The sequence below is a fragment of the Epinephelus moara genome, chromosome 2 (assembly GCF_006386435.1).
Source record: "Epinephelus moara isolate mb chromosome 2, YSFRI_EMoa_1.0, whole genome shotgun sequence".
Lineage (NCBI taxonomy): Eukaryota > Metazoa > Chordata > Actinopteri > Perciformes > Serranidae > Epinephelus > Epinephelus moara.
Window position 1 is genome coordinate 27126350 of NC_065507.1, and position 16462 is coordinate 27142811.

The 16462-nt window shown below is 42.6% G+C and overlaps 1 protein-coding gene across 1 annotated transcript in view; it reads left to right on the top strand.

Moving 5' to 3' along the window:
- The first annotated feature begins 637 nt into the window (after positions 1–637).
- rtn4rl1b (reticulon 4 receptor-like 1b) overlaps positions 638–16462 on the top strand; it is a 182860-nt gene continuing 167035 nt past the window's right edge. Inside the window, exon 1 of the mRNA XM_050033290.1 lies at positions 638–1474. Coding sequence (XP_049889247.1) covers positions 1462–1474 — 13 coding nt within the window. The 5' untranslated portion in view covers positions 638–1461. The remainder of the gene's footprint in view (positions 1475–16462) is intronic.

The window sequence follows — 16462 nt, forward strand, 5'->3', positions numbered from 1 at the left end:
CATGTGCATACATGTTAAATTAAAAAAAATGAGAGTAACAATATAAATAAAATAAAATAAAAAATTAAACATGAAATAGAATAAAATATAAAGGGGAAAGGAATTTATAGAGCACAGTTACTTTAATGAGGCTTGGCATAAAATTAGAAATAAATTTGAAATAAAATAATAAAATTGCATTGTGTGTGTGTGTGTGTGTGTGTGTGTGTGTGTGTGTGTGTGTGTGTAAGACAGACAGACAGACAGACAGACAGACAGACAGACAGAACAGAGTTTATCTCATGCATTAGTCCATTATCTATAAGTTATTGATCTGGTTGGAGGCTATTTGATCAGCAGTGGCTCTTATGAAAGCTGTCCCCTCCTGCAGATTAATGAGCATCACTCCCCTGGTGCTTTGTCTTCTGCTTAACACATTGTTGTTCCATGTAGCTTTGGTCCTGCTGTGTGTCATATCATATTTCCTATGAAGACCTCTGGTGTCAGGGAGCAGTGTGTGTGTGTGTGTGTGTGTGTGTGTGTGTGTGTGTGTGTGTGTGTGTGTGTGTGTCAGGCTGGCGCAGACAGGGACAGAGGCAGTGAGAGGGATGGAGCAGGATGCTGCCCGGTGGAGGGGCTGAGGCAGTACAACATACTTTCTCCCTCCTTGAGCGCATCAACGAGCTCTGGTCCATAGGTGGAAAGCAGAGAGAGATCTTCACAGACAAGATCACAGAAATGTAACAATTACGAGTGGAGAGGAGAGCTGAGAAAGAAGGGGGGATTTTAAGGAAACCGAAGGCATCAAAGTCTACATTATTAAGGAGGATTTGAGGAGTCTGCGTTTATAATCCGACATCAGAGGCGGAATGTGAATCCAAATAACTTATGTTAATTAGAGATTTTAACGACTATGATGCGATTTGAACGGCTCTGAAGCACCGAGAGAAGAATTTCAGATTGGCCACTTGAATTTAAACATCTGTGGGTTTTTTTTGGAGGGAGGGAGTGCTTGTGTTCACCGTCGACTTACCCCCAGAACTGATTTGCAGCCTCTACGGTCATTTACGTCTAAAAAAAGGAGTTGGCTATCAGAGGTTGTATCGGACTATACTGTGCGTTTGTGCTCATCACACACACACACTGGAGTTACCGCTTTTTCCGGACCGAGGGGATGCTTTCAGTGCGTCTGTTTCGCAATGATTGTCGCCTAATTTCCCAGGTCCGACTGCGGTCTGCCAGACTTTGTGGAAAAGGAGATTATTGTTTGTTGTCAATGTTTATCAAATCCACGGCAGTCTGCGGTGCAACTCAACACACTGGATCGCAAGAAAACGCCGAGGAGTGACAACTGACATTCACACGACGAGCCACGAGAGCTCCGGATCAACTTCAAAACTAAAGCGCACAAGTTTTAAGTCTGGAATATAAGAATAGATGATTCTCAGAGGACAGAAGACCAAATACACCTAGGCCTACAAAATGTTCAAAAGGGGTGAGTAAGTCTCAACTTCAGCCCCCATAAATCAATTTGCTATTTTTGCCTATGTTTTTGGTATCACCCATGAATCCAATGCTGGTACTTTACACGGTTATGAAACAGATGTTTAAATATGACACATTCATAATGCACCACGTTGCCCCGCAGATGTGTTTTCACAGGCGATGCGCCATTTGGAGCGCATCTTTTATTTGCACAACACGCACGGAAGATTTCTGGGGCTGCAATATTAATTTGTTGTAAGGAAAACGTGGGGACGACTATGTGATATTAATACAGCTGATGCCGCACTGCAGTTTATGAGTTGTACCCGGGTCACAAGGCTATCTCTGCGAGCATTGCACTCTGCTGAGGCGTTATTATTTGCTGTGTGTCAGTACATCTAGATGTGATGGATCAAACCGCAGTTCACAAGGTTATTCTCCGCTGGCTACACACTATATGAACACTGGGAACCTTTAGCACCTCATATAAAAGGGGAGAGCTGCTCAAACTTTTAATATCAAGATCCACCAGATAGATACCAAACAACAGACTGATGATGTTTTATCCTCCAGTTTCTATCTTTCTAGGCTTTAATTGGCCATACAGCTGCATGTCTGCACTGGATGTCTGACAAGAGTAAAAAGTGTAATCTGTAATGAGAATAAATTACAGTAATACAAGCTCCCATTGCGCTATTATCCAGGGAGTGAAATAATAGTGAAGTTAAATTGTTCCCCATTTTACTGGAGCTCTTGGAGCCCCTCAGGGACCCCCTGAGGTCCCTAAACCCTACTTTAGGAGCCACTGCATTAGACCAAGCCTTGTATATCACTTTGTCATGAGTGAGAACAAGCCTGCTCTTTTATGCAGTTTATATTAAACAAAAAGAGACACTCAAACCTTCAACAGAAGTCAAACACACAAACACAGATATGCCTGGCAGAGGTCACCATACAACAATCACTGATTGTGTAATATTTATATTTATTTAGTCTGTCTTGTGAAAAACCATCTGTTTAGAGTGTGTGTGTTTCTGCTGTGTGCCTCAGGGGCAGAGAAAAACAACATGTTTTTCTTGCTGCCATCAGATCGATTATTGCTGTTCCAACAGTCGAGATGAAACACACCATGGTGATGAGTGCTTATAGCTATAACAGCTTTGAGCGAAGGCCTGCGTCCTGACAGCTTCTCATAACTGATCTTTTTTTATCATTTATAAGAAATGTTGCGTCTGGATTTTTAGGGAGAACGAGCATGAGTCACGGCGTGCGTTCCAGAAGAGGCTCTTTACTGTTTAATGTACGAGCAAACATGTCTGGCTCTGTGTTGTGTCAAACTAATGGATGTGCTGGTAAATGCTATCCCTGTTGATAATGTATCATTATCATCAACAGATCCTCAAGGAGATGATTTCCCACAGCACACATTCATTTTCCATTTATGTTGAGGGTTAAATGGAGAGCTGAAACCCGAGGTGATTGGCGTTTGAGGATTTTGTACTCCGACCATGCTTCATCCCTGCTCTGTCCAAGGTTTTTGTATGTGAATCAGCTGTCTTACCGCCGCTCAGTGCCGGACAGAAAATCACTTAATTCAAGACAAACGACTTCAAAGTACAGATTTCACCAGTCTGCCAAAAGTGCTCAGTATGCCAGCGTGTCTGAGTCTACAATAGTGAGGCAGAGATGCGTCAGCGTTGGCAGGAACAGCGCAGAGGTTCTCTGGTGATTTTGAATTTTTTTGCACCTAAAATAACACATTCCAGGGAGCCTGGCTGATGCATCGGGCACAGCATTTACTGTGACAGATCCACCATTCACAAACACATGGACGGGAAGTGTCTTAGCTGACACACACTGCCAGTACCTCCCAGGTTGACTTCACATTGTGGCCTGCTGTGCCTAATTACCATGTTAATGGAGTGCCCATGTAGATTTTATGATGGCCTTTTGGTTCACACTTTGTCTGACAGTCTCTGATCTCTTCATCTGTGGGCCATGAGTTTGTACAGGCTGATCAATGCTGGGACATGGCATAATCATGTCCATACCATCAATAAATATGTCCAGACATATACATTAGTTACAGAGCGTATTCAACTGCAGGTGAGACAACATAGTCCTCATATCTTTGTTTGAACAGTCAGAATGGTGTTTGTGATTTGACTGTGTGTCTTTTCTGGAGCTTATAGAACAACTACATGTGTCACTGAGGGCTTCTCTGGGTACATGTGTACATTTATGGAGCCATGCAAGCATACATGTCACTCCATCTCTATATCGGCTTTTCTCTCTTATCTCACTGTCTGGCTTTCACAAACTCTCTTTTCCTTAAAAGCAGTCAGCCATATAGTGGGCACAAGGGATGATCTGTCAGAACATCTCTGAGATGGAAAGGACGAGATGTCCACTGAATATACCATGCTGTGTCGTGCTGTAATTCCCGCTACATGTTATTCAGGATTATTGGAGGAGGCTCAGCTGAGGCTTTTCCTGCTCTATGGCACCTTTTGGAATCGTACAGTGTTAGGAACATAACAAATGATCCAGGCAGACAAGCGAGACACAGACAGGTATCAAATCCTTGCTGGAAAAGAAACACTTGTGTCAGTGTGCAACCCCCCCCCCCCCCCACCCACCAACACAAAGATAAACAAACACACACATCACTGTACTTCTGCCATTATATGAGGATGCTCTGCTGATTACATTTACTCCATATACTCGAATGGTTTTGCATGTTTTAGCCCATTGGCTGCAAATGCTCTGCTGACCTGGATGTCATAGATTTTCTTACTCCCATGAGCAGCCTCCGTTTTCTATTCTTTTCACAACATCATGAAAATCAATTTGCAAAGACTTGAAACATGTGTGAGAATATCACACACAAGATCCATATCTTCTAATCCTTTACATCATTGTCGCATGGTGATGCTACTGCAGGCAGGAACTATTTTTAAAAATCCTTTGCATTGGTGCCTTTAAGCACATGTCAAATTGCACGTTACATTTGGGATTTCAGACCTTTCAAAGCAACCTTTTAAATGCAAAACAAATCTATACCTCACTGCGTCAACGCTCACCACACAAAGACAATGTGACCTGTATAATGTAGGCAAATAAAAGTACTTTGTAGAGTCCCTGTGACTGGATCCTCATACTGTATGAACTGAAGCTGATGGCTGCTTGGGAGCTAGGAAATCTCTCACTACCTACAGTGTGAGCGTGTTTACACCTGGTATTGACCTGCGTTTCGGTGATCCAAACACAAGTGGACAGCGGAGACACATCGCTGTTAACAGTTGTGTCTATCATGTGTCTCTAGCTGACCACTTGTGTTCAGAGTTTGTTACTGCCTACATCGCTTCTGCTGGAAGGTCAAAGGGCCCTGCACACAGTTATTACGGCCACACTTTCTCTAGGTGCTTGCTACCATGCACGCTAGTAATGTCAGCAGTTGTGTTGGTCCAGCTGGAGATATCGCTTTCAGCAAAATCCAACACATCACTTCCATAGGGAAAACAATGGGGGGTAATTCAACACGTCTTCCAACTAATCGATAAATGGACAAGTTATTGAGTGTTATTGCGCTGTCACCAGAACAACTACCACGTCCTGCACTGATGACATGTTTTCATGTTACCTGCTTGTCAGAGACGCATCAGGATGTATTGGCAGTTACACTACAAAAGATATGTGGTCAAATGCGTCCTTGACTACCTCTGCAAGTGGTTTGAGTGATCGAATCACAATGCATCCTGGTGGTTGTTCACATCTGTATTTAGCACTTTCTACTTGTGACTGGATCGCCCAAGATGCATGTTTATACCAGGTATAAAGAGGCTCTATATCATGCTCTGGAAAACTGGTGTGGCTGTAATGTAACAAATACATCATTTGTACTAATGGGCTAAAACATGGAAAACCACTGATAAGCAACGTCAAGCATCAGCACTACATGCCTCATCTCAAACCCTATTCTTAAACTTTAAGCTAATCCATCATCAACTGTAAATCTAAGTTCTTAACCTAAAATAGGACTCAAAAGTGCTCACAGAAGCAGAGGCGTGTGCACGTCCACACATGCACGCACACACAATTATGGTAAGGTTTACTTTTTGTGAGTGTCAGACTTGCAAGATAAGGCTAATTGGGAAATGCATTTGCATTGACTTCATTTAACGTGATGAGCATTTTTTAATGGAATTTAACTCAGAGAGAACAAAGGCGGTTGTAAGAACACTACAGATCATGCAAGCTTTATGTTTGTGCACGCTGGCAAACACTCCGGCAACCGTATGAATACTAATTAATTGGAATTTTTAACATTCTGTCATAAACATATCATTGAAAACAAAGAAAGGAAGCACCACAGTCTGTTCCTTAATCTTCCATCTCCAGTGATTGACAATATGCAGAGATAATTACTTGTAGCGATTATGAAATCTTGTAGCATTTAGTAATCATATTTTGTAAATCAACCGCAATTACGAGCGCTGACATTAAAGTAGCTTATTGCTCGTGTTGTTTTCTGTACTAGCAGACAGGGTTGGAGGATTTGCCATTAATGAGTTCAGCACAATGAATGCAACACAAGGGAAACACCTGTGGCCTGTGCTCTTCAGCTTTTCCCGCTCACCTATGCGAACCGTATCTCATGGTGGCGTCAGAGAGGCTCTTCTCTCCACAATATCTAATAACCACACACGTCAAGGGGCTCCTCTCTTCTATCAGGGAGATGTTTTTAACCAAAGGATGGCATGAGTCATAGACATCAAGTGCTATGTTGCTGATTATTAAAGCAAAAATATTGAAGCCATAAAAACAAATGATCTTTCTACTTTCCACTAATGGACAAACAGAGGCTTTTCCCGAGTAGGAGACACAGGCAGCACCCTAAAGCCAACCCCATGCAAGTTATTTGATATGACTACATGAATCTGTACAAAAGCAATAAATGCCCATCTGTCACTGTAATATGTTGCAAACTTAGAGCCATCATCAAGGCCCAGAGAGGGAGTTCTATTTAAAGAGAATAGATTCCCCGCTCATATTATTGTCCTCCTAATCCTCTCACAGTGTCAGCCTTCTGCTATCACTCCTTGTCAACTCTGCATTGTTGTACTTTTCAGCCGGGCTTGTGTTTCCGAGCGGGTGAGAGGCATCGTGGACTGATGACTGAGGGTTTAGAGGAGAGGAGGTTTGAAGAGAAGTGAAGAGGATAATGTAGAGAGGAGCAAAAATATAAACCTCAAACTGATCCCCTAAATCTATCTAAGCCGCCTGAAAAATAGAAAGCAAATCTGAGAGGAGGACAACATTCCTACTCCTGTCTGACACTTGTTTAAGAAAAGACCTTCTCCTGTTTAAAATGGTGAAATCGGCCAATCAAGTCATGTAGTAGATACAGGAAGATGAGATTCACAAGCATAAACTGATGTAAAAGGATAGGGCAACAAAAAACTTTAACAAATTGACCCATTGGTAGTCTGTAGATCCAGCCCAGAAAACACAGCGTCAGGCGTAATTGACGGAGGGACATTACCAATTATTGGATAGCTGAGTCACATTTATTATACTGCCACACAACTATGGCTCTGTCAGTGCATTCCAAACATCTTATTTAGCCAAAGGAGATTGTTCGAATCCAAAAAGCCATTTATTTAGTGGCCAATACTCAAGAGTGCTTCCATGGATGCCTCTGGCACAGTTTCGCCACATGACACCTAACAGAAGATGACAAATAATTAACAAGTGTGTTTGTGTGTGTGCGTGTGTGTGTGTGTGTGTGTGTGTGTGTGTGTGTGTTTTGAGAAGACAGCACTGACTAGTGTGCATGTCACTTTTTTTTGCCACAATTTTTTTTTTCTGGGAGCCATTTTCACACTTCCCTGTCAACCATTTCACACTGAATTATGGCATGAGGGGTCTGAGTTCAGAAGTGGATGCAGTGTGCTTATGCAGCTGAGGACTCTCGTATTTATGCAGTCTGAAGAGATATCTGAGTGATTAAATCGACAGGACATTCTGACTTAGAGGGGGAGTCAGGGGTGAAAATTACAGCACATGCATGGAAAAATCAGTCCGTCTACGTTTGCCCTTTAAAAAAATTAAAAAAATCACCTGATTCTTGTGCAAACGTCTCCTCAGCCTTTGTTGTGGAAATGAGATGCAAGGATGGTCATTAGCGGATGATAATGAGGTGAAAGAGACAAACAACCTAAGCCCTGTTGGTTTTTCTAATATTAATAATTAATTTCTGATTAAGTGGCTAATTGGAGTTTAAAGGTCAATGTCAATGAGAATGCCATAGATCTTAGGAGACAGGAGGGGGGTTGGGGGATGGGCAGAGGCAGACAATCCAGGAGACTGTTGACAGTAATCCCAGGTGCTCTCCTGTTACTTTGACAGCTCTCCCCCTTCCTCAGCCATCCTCCCCAGGCGACATTGCCTTTGTGTGCTGAGGACAGCAATTCAGCTACACCAGCACCTGGGCATCTGCCCTTTTGGCATTGAGAGTTAGCGAGTCCTCAAGATGGAGTGGCATATCATCGCAAGATTCAGTAGAGCAGAGGTTAAGAAGAGGGGAGAAGGGAGCGTCTGTCATGTACATTTATGTTCCTTATTATCAAGTTAAGAAGTGCCACCTTGCCCCTTGGAACAGAGTTGCAAGGGGCAGGGGTTGAAAACTTTCTCTACGAATTGAGACAACCATTCAAGACCCTGAAATGTCTTTTCTGTTTTCAGTGTTGCTGGACACTGCGAATATTCCATCTTCTGGATTGGTGATTTTTCTGGTGTGGGCTACAGGCAGCCTTTTGCGGTTGTCAGGATGCTTGCAATTCATTGGCAACTTACGTTTTATGCTATCAATTGATTAAACTAGCCATTAAATAAAAAAAGACACTGCTTCATTACCAGGCAACTAGCTGTGCTCTGTAGGCTAACGTTAGCAACCCTTGCACCTAGCCTGTTGGTCTGCTATTGTTGTTGTCTGTTATTAGAAGAACAGTAATAAGTGCAACAACTTCGCTACTGGACTTAAGCCAAATTTTGGGCGACATATACCATCAAATGGGGGACCTGCAACATGCCAAAATGCAGGACTGTCAAGCAAAAATCAGCAATAATAATATAACATTAGCTAGCTATCTAGTTAGCTTCCGAGATATCAGCATACTAGTGACATCTCTTACTACACTTGTTATAAAAAAAAATATATCACACTGAAACGACATTAAACTAAGATAGAACGATGGTTAGGGAACACATTTGTGGGTTTCTTTTATTGCTTGGGCAGCCATCTTGCCAATGTTTCCTCATAACACTCGGTTTGAAGTGTGCCTCTGAAAAACCGCTATGTGGAGGGCCATGCTGCCCAAACACTTCACACGACCCCTCCATTCCAACAATAATCGGGACACCCTACCCTTAGACATGAATGGTCAAAACGAAAGGGATAAGGGCAAAGTGGTGGGGGCAAGGGTTGTATTGGGATTGGGCCTTGTAGTTTGGTTTGTGTGTGAGCTCACTTGTATTCATACACGCTGGCATGCATACCCTCCTGTGCGATGTTCCGTCTGAACTGATCTGACTCCTGGCATTGATTCATCTTGCTTATTATGCCTCAGATTAATCTCACACTCCATCCATGTCACAGTCAGAACTCATTTATTTTAAGATGTTTGACGTGAAAACAATGGCTAATTCAGTCTCTGGAGTGTGCAGGTTTAAAGATGCTTCCAAATGAAAGTTTCTGCTCTGGCTGCTGAGTGAAATTAAAACACTCAGCGGGGAATGTGATGAAGAAAAAGGAGCAACAATCATCATTCCATTCCATTTTCCAAGCCTCCTGTCTTTTGGCCCTATCGCTCCACTCACCTCCTGCTCTACAGCTCCACAAGAGCCGGCCTGGCTTTAATGAGACAGGCTAGTGTCACAGTCACATCTGAGCTTAGTGCTTGTAATATCTGCCGCGTCTGTGTTCCGGCAAATGTTATCTGTGCTCATATGTCTGTCACAGCTTAGACTGACTTTTAGGAACAGTCAGGGCTCAGGTAATTACTACAGCCTGTTAGGATGGATTCCACCCTACAATGTTAATGCACACTGTGGCCTGTGATACCGCATCTGCAGAACCATTTAGAATGCAGTCCCACTCTAACCTACTGCAGGATGATTGGGCTGATTGTGGGGTGCCATTGCAATCTTGTGGGGCTCAACTGAACAAAGTTAGCTCAGACTTTTCCTTACATTCATCTCACTTTCAGCAGGACTGCTGTTCAACTATTCCTTGAAAGCAGCATGGTTTAATTGTATTAAATATTTCAAGAGTGAATCGATGAGATACAGGCTGGCACCAGATGTTGTCTCGTATAATGGCTAGAGGATGACAAGAGGATTTACTCTAGAATCCAAAAGATAGCGGAACAGAGAAATGGAAAAGGCAAGACTGAAAGACAGATGGAGTTGTAGTAATTACAGAATATAGGCCAAGGTCTTTTCCACAATCACACATCTTTTTATATGCAAATCCCTAACAATTGTCTTAGAATGGTCTTAAATTCAGTCATTTACAGAAGCAGAACCGTGTTTTGACCTTATTAAGGCTTGTACAATGGGGATAAGCATGGATTGGAATTACCAGTTTCAATTTACCCTCGATTTTTTCAAAATGTCAGTTTCAAATGCTGTGTTCACAGCCTACCTTCATCAAATTGAAATCTATTTCTGGTGCACAGAGGACTTTGCGCACACTCTCTCCTTATGTATTTCACCCAATGAGAGTGAAGTCCTTGACATTTGTCTATTTTCCCTCTATAACAAGCTTTGCACTCCAGCATTGGCCCCGACTCATAGAGAGCATTCAAGCCATTACGACCTTGCATCATAAACACTGGGCATCAAACACACAATAGAGGTGCAAGGTGCTGTTTTGTGTGCCAGAGATAAGCTAATTATTCCAGTACTTGCTAAAGAGTACAGAGCCCTTGGTTGGCTCAAATGACACGCTTAGGTGGAGTGTGACACATTGTGCATGCATTAAGACTTTTTAAAGTACGTTAGTATTGTGCTGCAGCACACCCTTGGCCTCCTTAACTGATGTTGGAGTGCCTTTTTTTGGTGAGAGGTGTGGCCAGGGAGACCCTGCTTTAAGATGGAGGCGTAGAAACAGTAGTGAGGAGTAGTGAAGCCGGTAGCTGGTTGTTTTACATTCCAATCACCTTGATTCTGTAGAGTTTCAGTTGTGCATCCTAATGAAGCACTTTCCCTTGCACGTTGCTAAGGCTAACATCCAGGTGCCTCTCTGCTTAAGATGAAACTGCTCAGAAAGCAAAGTACTCTCAGAACGTTTTGTCATCTTGTTCTTGGCTGTCATTCTTTAACAACAAAGGGACAGATGTCACAACAGTGTGGTCCAAAGGCGGAGTAAGACCAGTTTGTATGAAAACACCGTCAGATATGGATTTTCTTCCCTTGGCAGTGCAGGGGTAGGTTTTTTTGTCTGGATTTTAATGGTGAGCAAAAGGGGAAAGCTCAGAGCTGTTTTTATTCCGAAGAGAGGTTTCCACCCATCTGCTGTGGTTGGCAAGAGACCTTGAAGAGAAAGCTGCATCCTGCCTCGCCTGCAGTGGAAAAAAGAGGAGAAAAGAAGCAAGAAAAAAAAACTGTCAGGCTAATAGATAGTCACTACCATGTATGCTGTGTCTCGTAGCTGCTGCTCCCAGTCAAGGCCTCAATCACACACTGCTCAATTCCCATGAGAGGCCGAGGAACACAGAGATGCCACAGTCTGACAGTGAACACTGCCACGGCTCTGCCCCAACACCCCAGTATAAGATCACTGTCTAAGCCATGTGTGCACCCCTGACAGCTCCAACTCTTTCAAAAACTACAAGTCTCTTTATTCCCCAGATGGCCGGGAACAGCCTACGGTTTGCCCTCAGCAATCACGCTAATATGTCCCCAGCCCCAATGCAGAGACCTGCCTGACGTTAAAGTGTTGTTTGGAAATGGAACGTAATCTAGAGGGTAAATATAGCAGATGTCATCCGCTGCCAGCTCTCCAGCGAAACAATAAACAGAACATGCTGGTGGAATACTGACTTGTTATATCGCTGAGCTGGGGTTACATAAGATTTATGAACTGCCATGGCGGTAACAATTCTATGTAGGGGGGATTGATAGCATTTGGTGCTAAAACTCCTCTGGCTGGGACATTAACTCAGCAGATTTGTCCCTGTCTTCACAAGCACAGCCTTGTCAATTATTTAAAAGAGCAAAACAACAGGCCCAGAAAAGACAGCACTTGGTGTGTGGAGCTCATTTACACATCTCTATTCCCAGAAGTGTACTCATGCGTTTAGGCCATAATAAGAGCTGGTCTTTCATCCCCTTGCGTCTGTGTACTAATTCACACCATTGCCAACGTGAGTCCCCTCATCCCTCAACAACGAGGGCATCAAGGGAAAACAAAAAGGCACTGAGGAGAAGGTAACAAAAAAGTATTATTAAAGACTTGTTTAGTTGCTCACTTCGTAGGAGCACAAGGAGGCAGAAGACTTCATTATTGTAACAAAGAGATACCGGGCCAAAGAGAGCAGGAGAGAGCGCAAGGACAAGCATTAGGTACTGTCAGGGCTCTAATGGAAGAAGCAGGTTTTTTGTGTCACGGTTGCTCTCTCCACTGATGGATGGGGAGGTTAACAGTCGCTGTGAGTTAAGTTGCTGAGTGCACAACATCCTCTGGAGCCACTATTCAGTCAGAGCCCTCCTGTAGCTGCTGATCAGTCAGTCAACGAGTCTAAATCTAAAACTTCTAACCCAGCTTCCATTCCTATGCTGTGATAACAATGGCCATGTTGTCCCAGTAGCATGTTTTGACATGTTTTATGTGGCTATATTTGGCAGGCTTGTTTACTCTGCTTACATCCCTTTACATATTTGCTCCGCTCTCTCTGGGGAACATAAGACATTCTCTTTGAGAGACCACAAAATACACCAAAGATGTCTGCATGCATGCATGCCAGTGGTATTAAACTGGATCTCTTTCTAAGCACAGACTGTGTTGCAGAGGGAGGGCCTCTGACGCACCGGTCAAAGGGAAGTTAATAGATTCAATGACATTGTCAACAATGAAAAAAAAAGCAAGTACAAAGAGTTGTTGAAATGGAGAGGGGGTAAAAGGATAGAGTGAAATTGGAGGAGGGAGGATCAGAAGGGAGGGAAACTGAGATAAAGTGGGCTGTAATGATGTCTGGGGGAAGATATGTGTGTGCATGTCATTGACACGAAAAGCCCATTGACCCCTAAGACTGATGTCCATTTCCATGGACCGGTGCAGATGAGGCTATTCTACCTTTTCAAGGCGCAAGCAGACATTTATTATGAGCATGTACCTATGTATGTACACGCTCAGTCTAACCAGGACATAAACACTCTCACACACACTTAAGATACAGTGTGTAGGATTTAAGGGGATATATTTGCAGAAATGGAATATAGTATGATAAGTATGTTTTTTTTTAGTGTTTAATCACCTAAAAATAAGAATTATTGTTTCTTTGTTACCTTAGAATGAGCCGTTTATATCTACTTAGGGAGCGGGTCCTTGTCTGTGGAGATCGCCATGTTGCACTGCAATGTTTCTACAGTAGCCCAGAATGGACAAATCAAATATAGGCTCTTGATAGGGCCAATATAGTTGGAAGCCAATCTGGGAGAAGAGTGTCAGAATATCACTGATTTTTAAATGTAAAACTGCTTTATTCATGTTTTTTTTCTGGTTTTTACCAGAACCAAAAATCCGACTGAATGCCTGGATTGTAAGTTATCAGGGACAAAAGGTGAGCACACATCAGCAGGTGCTGAGTGAGCAGCCAGTCTATGACATGGCAAACTTCGTTGGAGAACCACTGATCTGTAACGAAATGCTTTATTCAGTATTTTTTGGGGTTTAAATCACCTTGTCCATTTGTTTTGGAGAGGAGGAGTCCTCTGCGGACGCTCCTGGTAAAATCCTCCTGAACAATGAACACTGACGGAATTCTAACTGGGAAAAGTTTCAGCTAGTTGCAATCTGCAACCCTCTTTGCTAGATGCCACTAAATCCCCCTCAATCTTACACACTGTTCCTTTAAACAACCAAGGTGTTTACTTGGTGACACCTTTGGCGAGACTGAGGATTGATGAAAGTACGGCTGCAGGAAATGCCTTTTCAGTCTGACATATTCTCTTGAAATGACCTTTTTTTTGGGTTATATTCTCTATTATAAGTTATATTCTCCGGCTTAGAACTGACTGATTGTTTGAGAGTAAAGTAATATCGGGTTGGCCACCTCAGGAGACCCCATCTAATCTGTGTCTGTCTTACAAGCACTGCACAGGCAGTCACAGTCTACTGTACAGTCTTAAAATCTTAGACTGAGCATCTGAAAACGCTTAACAAATATAAAATCCGGGTAAAATATGCAAACCAAGCCATTTAATACTCTTTTCTAGTGGCTGAAAAGATAATTATATTTACAAGTGCCAAATTATTTTAATAAAAGTACATAATGGTGAAGCACTTGTGTTACAGTACGATTGCTTTAAAGGTGTGATAATAGAAATATCTGCTTCTAGGTGGGTATGAGATAATGATTTTCCCAGGAAAGAATAAAGAGAACAATAAATAATATAAAGAAAACAATAAAGACAAATAAAAATGAAATCAGTGGCTATGGAGGAGCTGAAAAGAAACCCTATCAGAGCTCCTACTAAGAAGAGCATCTCACAGAGCTGTGTTTATTTCCGAATTTCACACCTTGTTTATGATGTAAACATCCTCCTTGTCCCAAAGTCTCCACGCAAGTACAAGCTACATGATGTGGCAGTGAGAAGAAGGTGCGCCCACAGCCCAATCTGTCAGGGCCCCTCACAGCAGGCCCCGCCACACACACACACTGCACTGATTTGCAACTGTGTGTTAGAATGCATACATTTAGTCAGTTTCTCATCTCAGTGCGGAGTGCCTCGGCTTATGAAACCATGCGATGATGGCACTATTATCCGGCCGATCGGAATAGCTCTTGGCGCTGTGTGGGAGCAGCTGGGGTGATCTGGCTGCAGGTGTACACAATGCACATACACACACACATAGACATACACATAGTCACACACAGTCTCTCCCTCTCTGTTGGAGATTCACACCATTGTTGTTACATCAGTGTATGTATGAGCCCTCTTCAGCTCTCTGCCTCCCACCTAGCAGGTGCAAGCACTTCTATAGAACTAAAAGGCTTCGGCTTTCTCTTTTTCCATACACTACTCATCTACTCACCATGGCCCACATAGCCCTCCTGAAGAATGTGATATGATGATCACATATGTGTGAAACAAAACAGATTGTACTATAAAGTTCTGTTTTGTTTCTGCTGACACCAAACTGTTGTGTTAAGTAATGAGTTTTAACTGTAAAAGCACAACTTCCAGCGAAACTTTGTTCTTGTTCATGCGATGACTCACACTGCTGTTTGTGCTGTTGGTTATGAGCAGACAGCTACGCTATGTTCAGAGTTTTGATCTGTCATGTGTGTTGCACATCTTGACAATACATCACAGAGGTCATCGTTTAAATCGAAAATCTGCTGAGTGAGGTAAGATGGCGAGTCGTATTAAGACGTTCCCTTCGGCGTTCTGCCATGTCACTGCGGTTTGTGTCACACCAGACAATATGCGTGTTTGCAGAAAACCTCTGTCAGAATGGATCCTTGATTATTATGTGATCTCGCCTGGAAGGTGTAGCGGCGTTCGGTACCTCTGTCTTCACAAATAATCCGGTGCCAAAATAAAACAAGTTGAAATTGACACGGCAGAAAAATGAGAGACATGGCAGATGTCAAAATATATAAATAGGCCTTTATAAAAGACAGCTCTGAAAAACCGAACAACACAAAGTAGGTTTGTGTGCTACAGATTATGTAGAGTAAGAGTTACAGTATATGGAGTGTCTTGAATATACGAATACTGTAAGGGCCTCTGACACAAGTAGAGGGCATTTTTATTTAATTTAAATCAAGGAACGTGAGAAATCAAAACTGTTTTTGCTTCTTTCCAAAGCAATTTTCAGTCTGTCTCTGATGTAAACAGCGCTAATACATCAAATGCTTAAACATATTAAAAAGATGCCAGACCAAGTCTCGCTAATTAGCAACAGAGCTTAAAAATGAAGCCACACAAGCATTAATTCTTGACAGTCTGTGAGAAAGTTCACATCCCAGAAAACCTCACTCAACACGAATGCTAGAATATTCTTTTGATTGTGACAATGAATGCAACTTTTGGTATTACTTACTGACGGACTTCTGCTGTCCCTATTTGTGCAAATTTGTTTCATGTCTAGCAACAAGTCTGCAACATCTGTCTGGGTTTGTGCTGATTCACAGCCAGGTCTGCTCCCTCGGCCTGCAGTCCAGCTCAGCCCTGCTGTGTGTGTGTTTCAGTTGATTTCATGTCACTTCGTTGTCAGAATATTTTCTGAAAACTGTCTTATGCCCCAGGACATACACTGTTTCAGACAGCACAACATTTAACCAAACAACAAAATCTTCTACAAATGCTGCAGCTCCTCTAGGATGTTGCAATGTTGCAATCCCAAGAATTAGCCAGTCCACATGAATCCTGCACCACTTCACAATTTATTCCAATCACCACAACTCTACAGAAAATTTGACTATTCAAAACAGGTTAAATCTCATCTTATCCTAAAGCTGCGTGCAACGTATTGATTACTTCAGGCCCTCCTTGCCTTGTTCTCTCTCTATCTCCGTGTTTCATCAATCAATTCAATCAATCAATTTTATTTATAAAGCCCAATATCACAAATCACAATTTGCCTCACAGGGCTTTACAGCATACAACATCCCTCTGTCCTTTGGACCCTCGCAGCGGATAAGGAAAAACTCCCCCAAAAAAACCCTTTAACAGGGGAAAAAACGGTAGAAACCTCAGGAAAGAG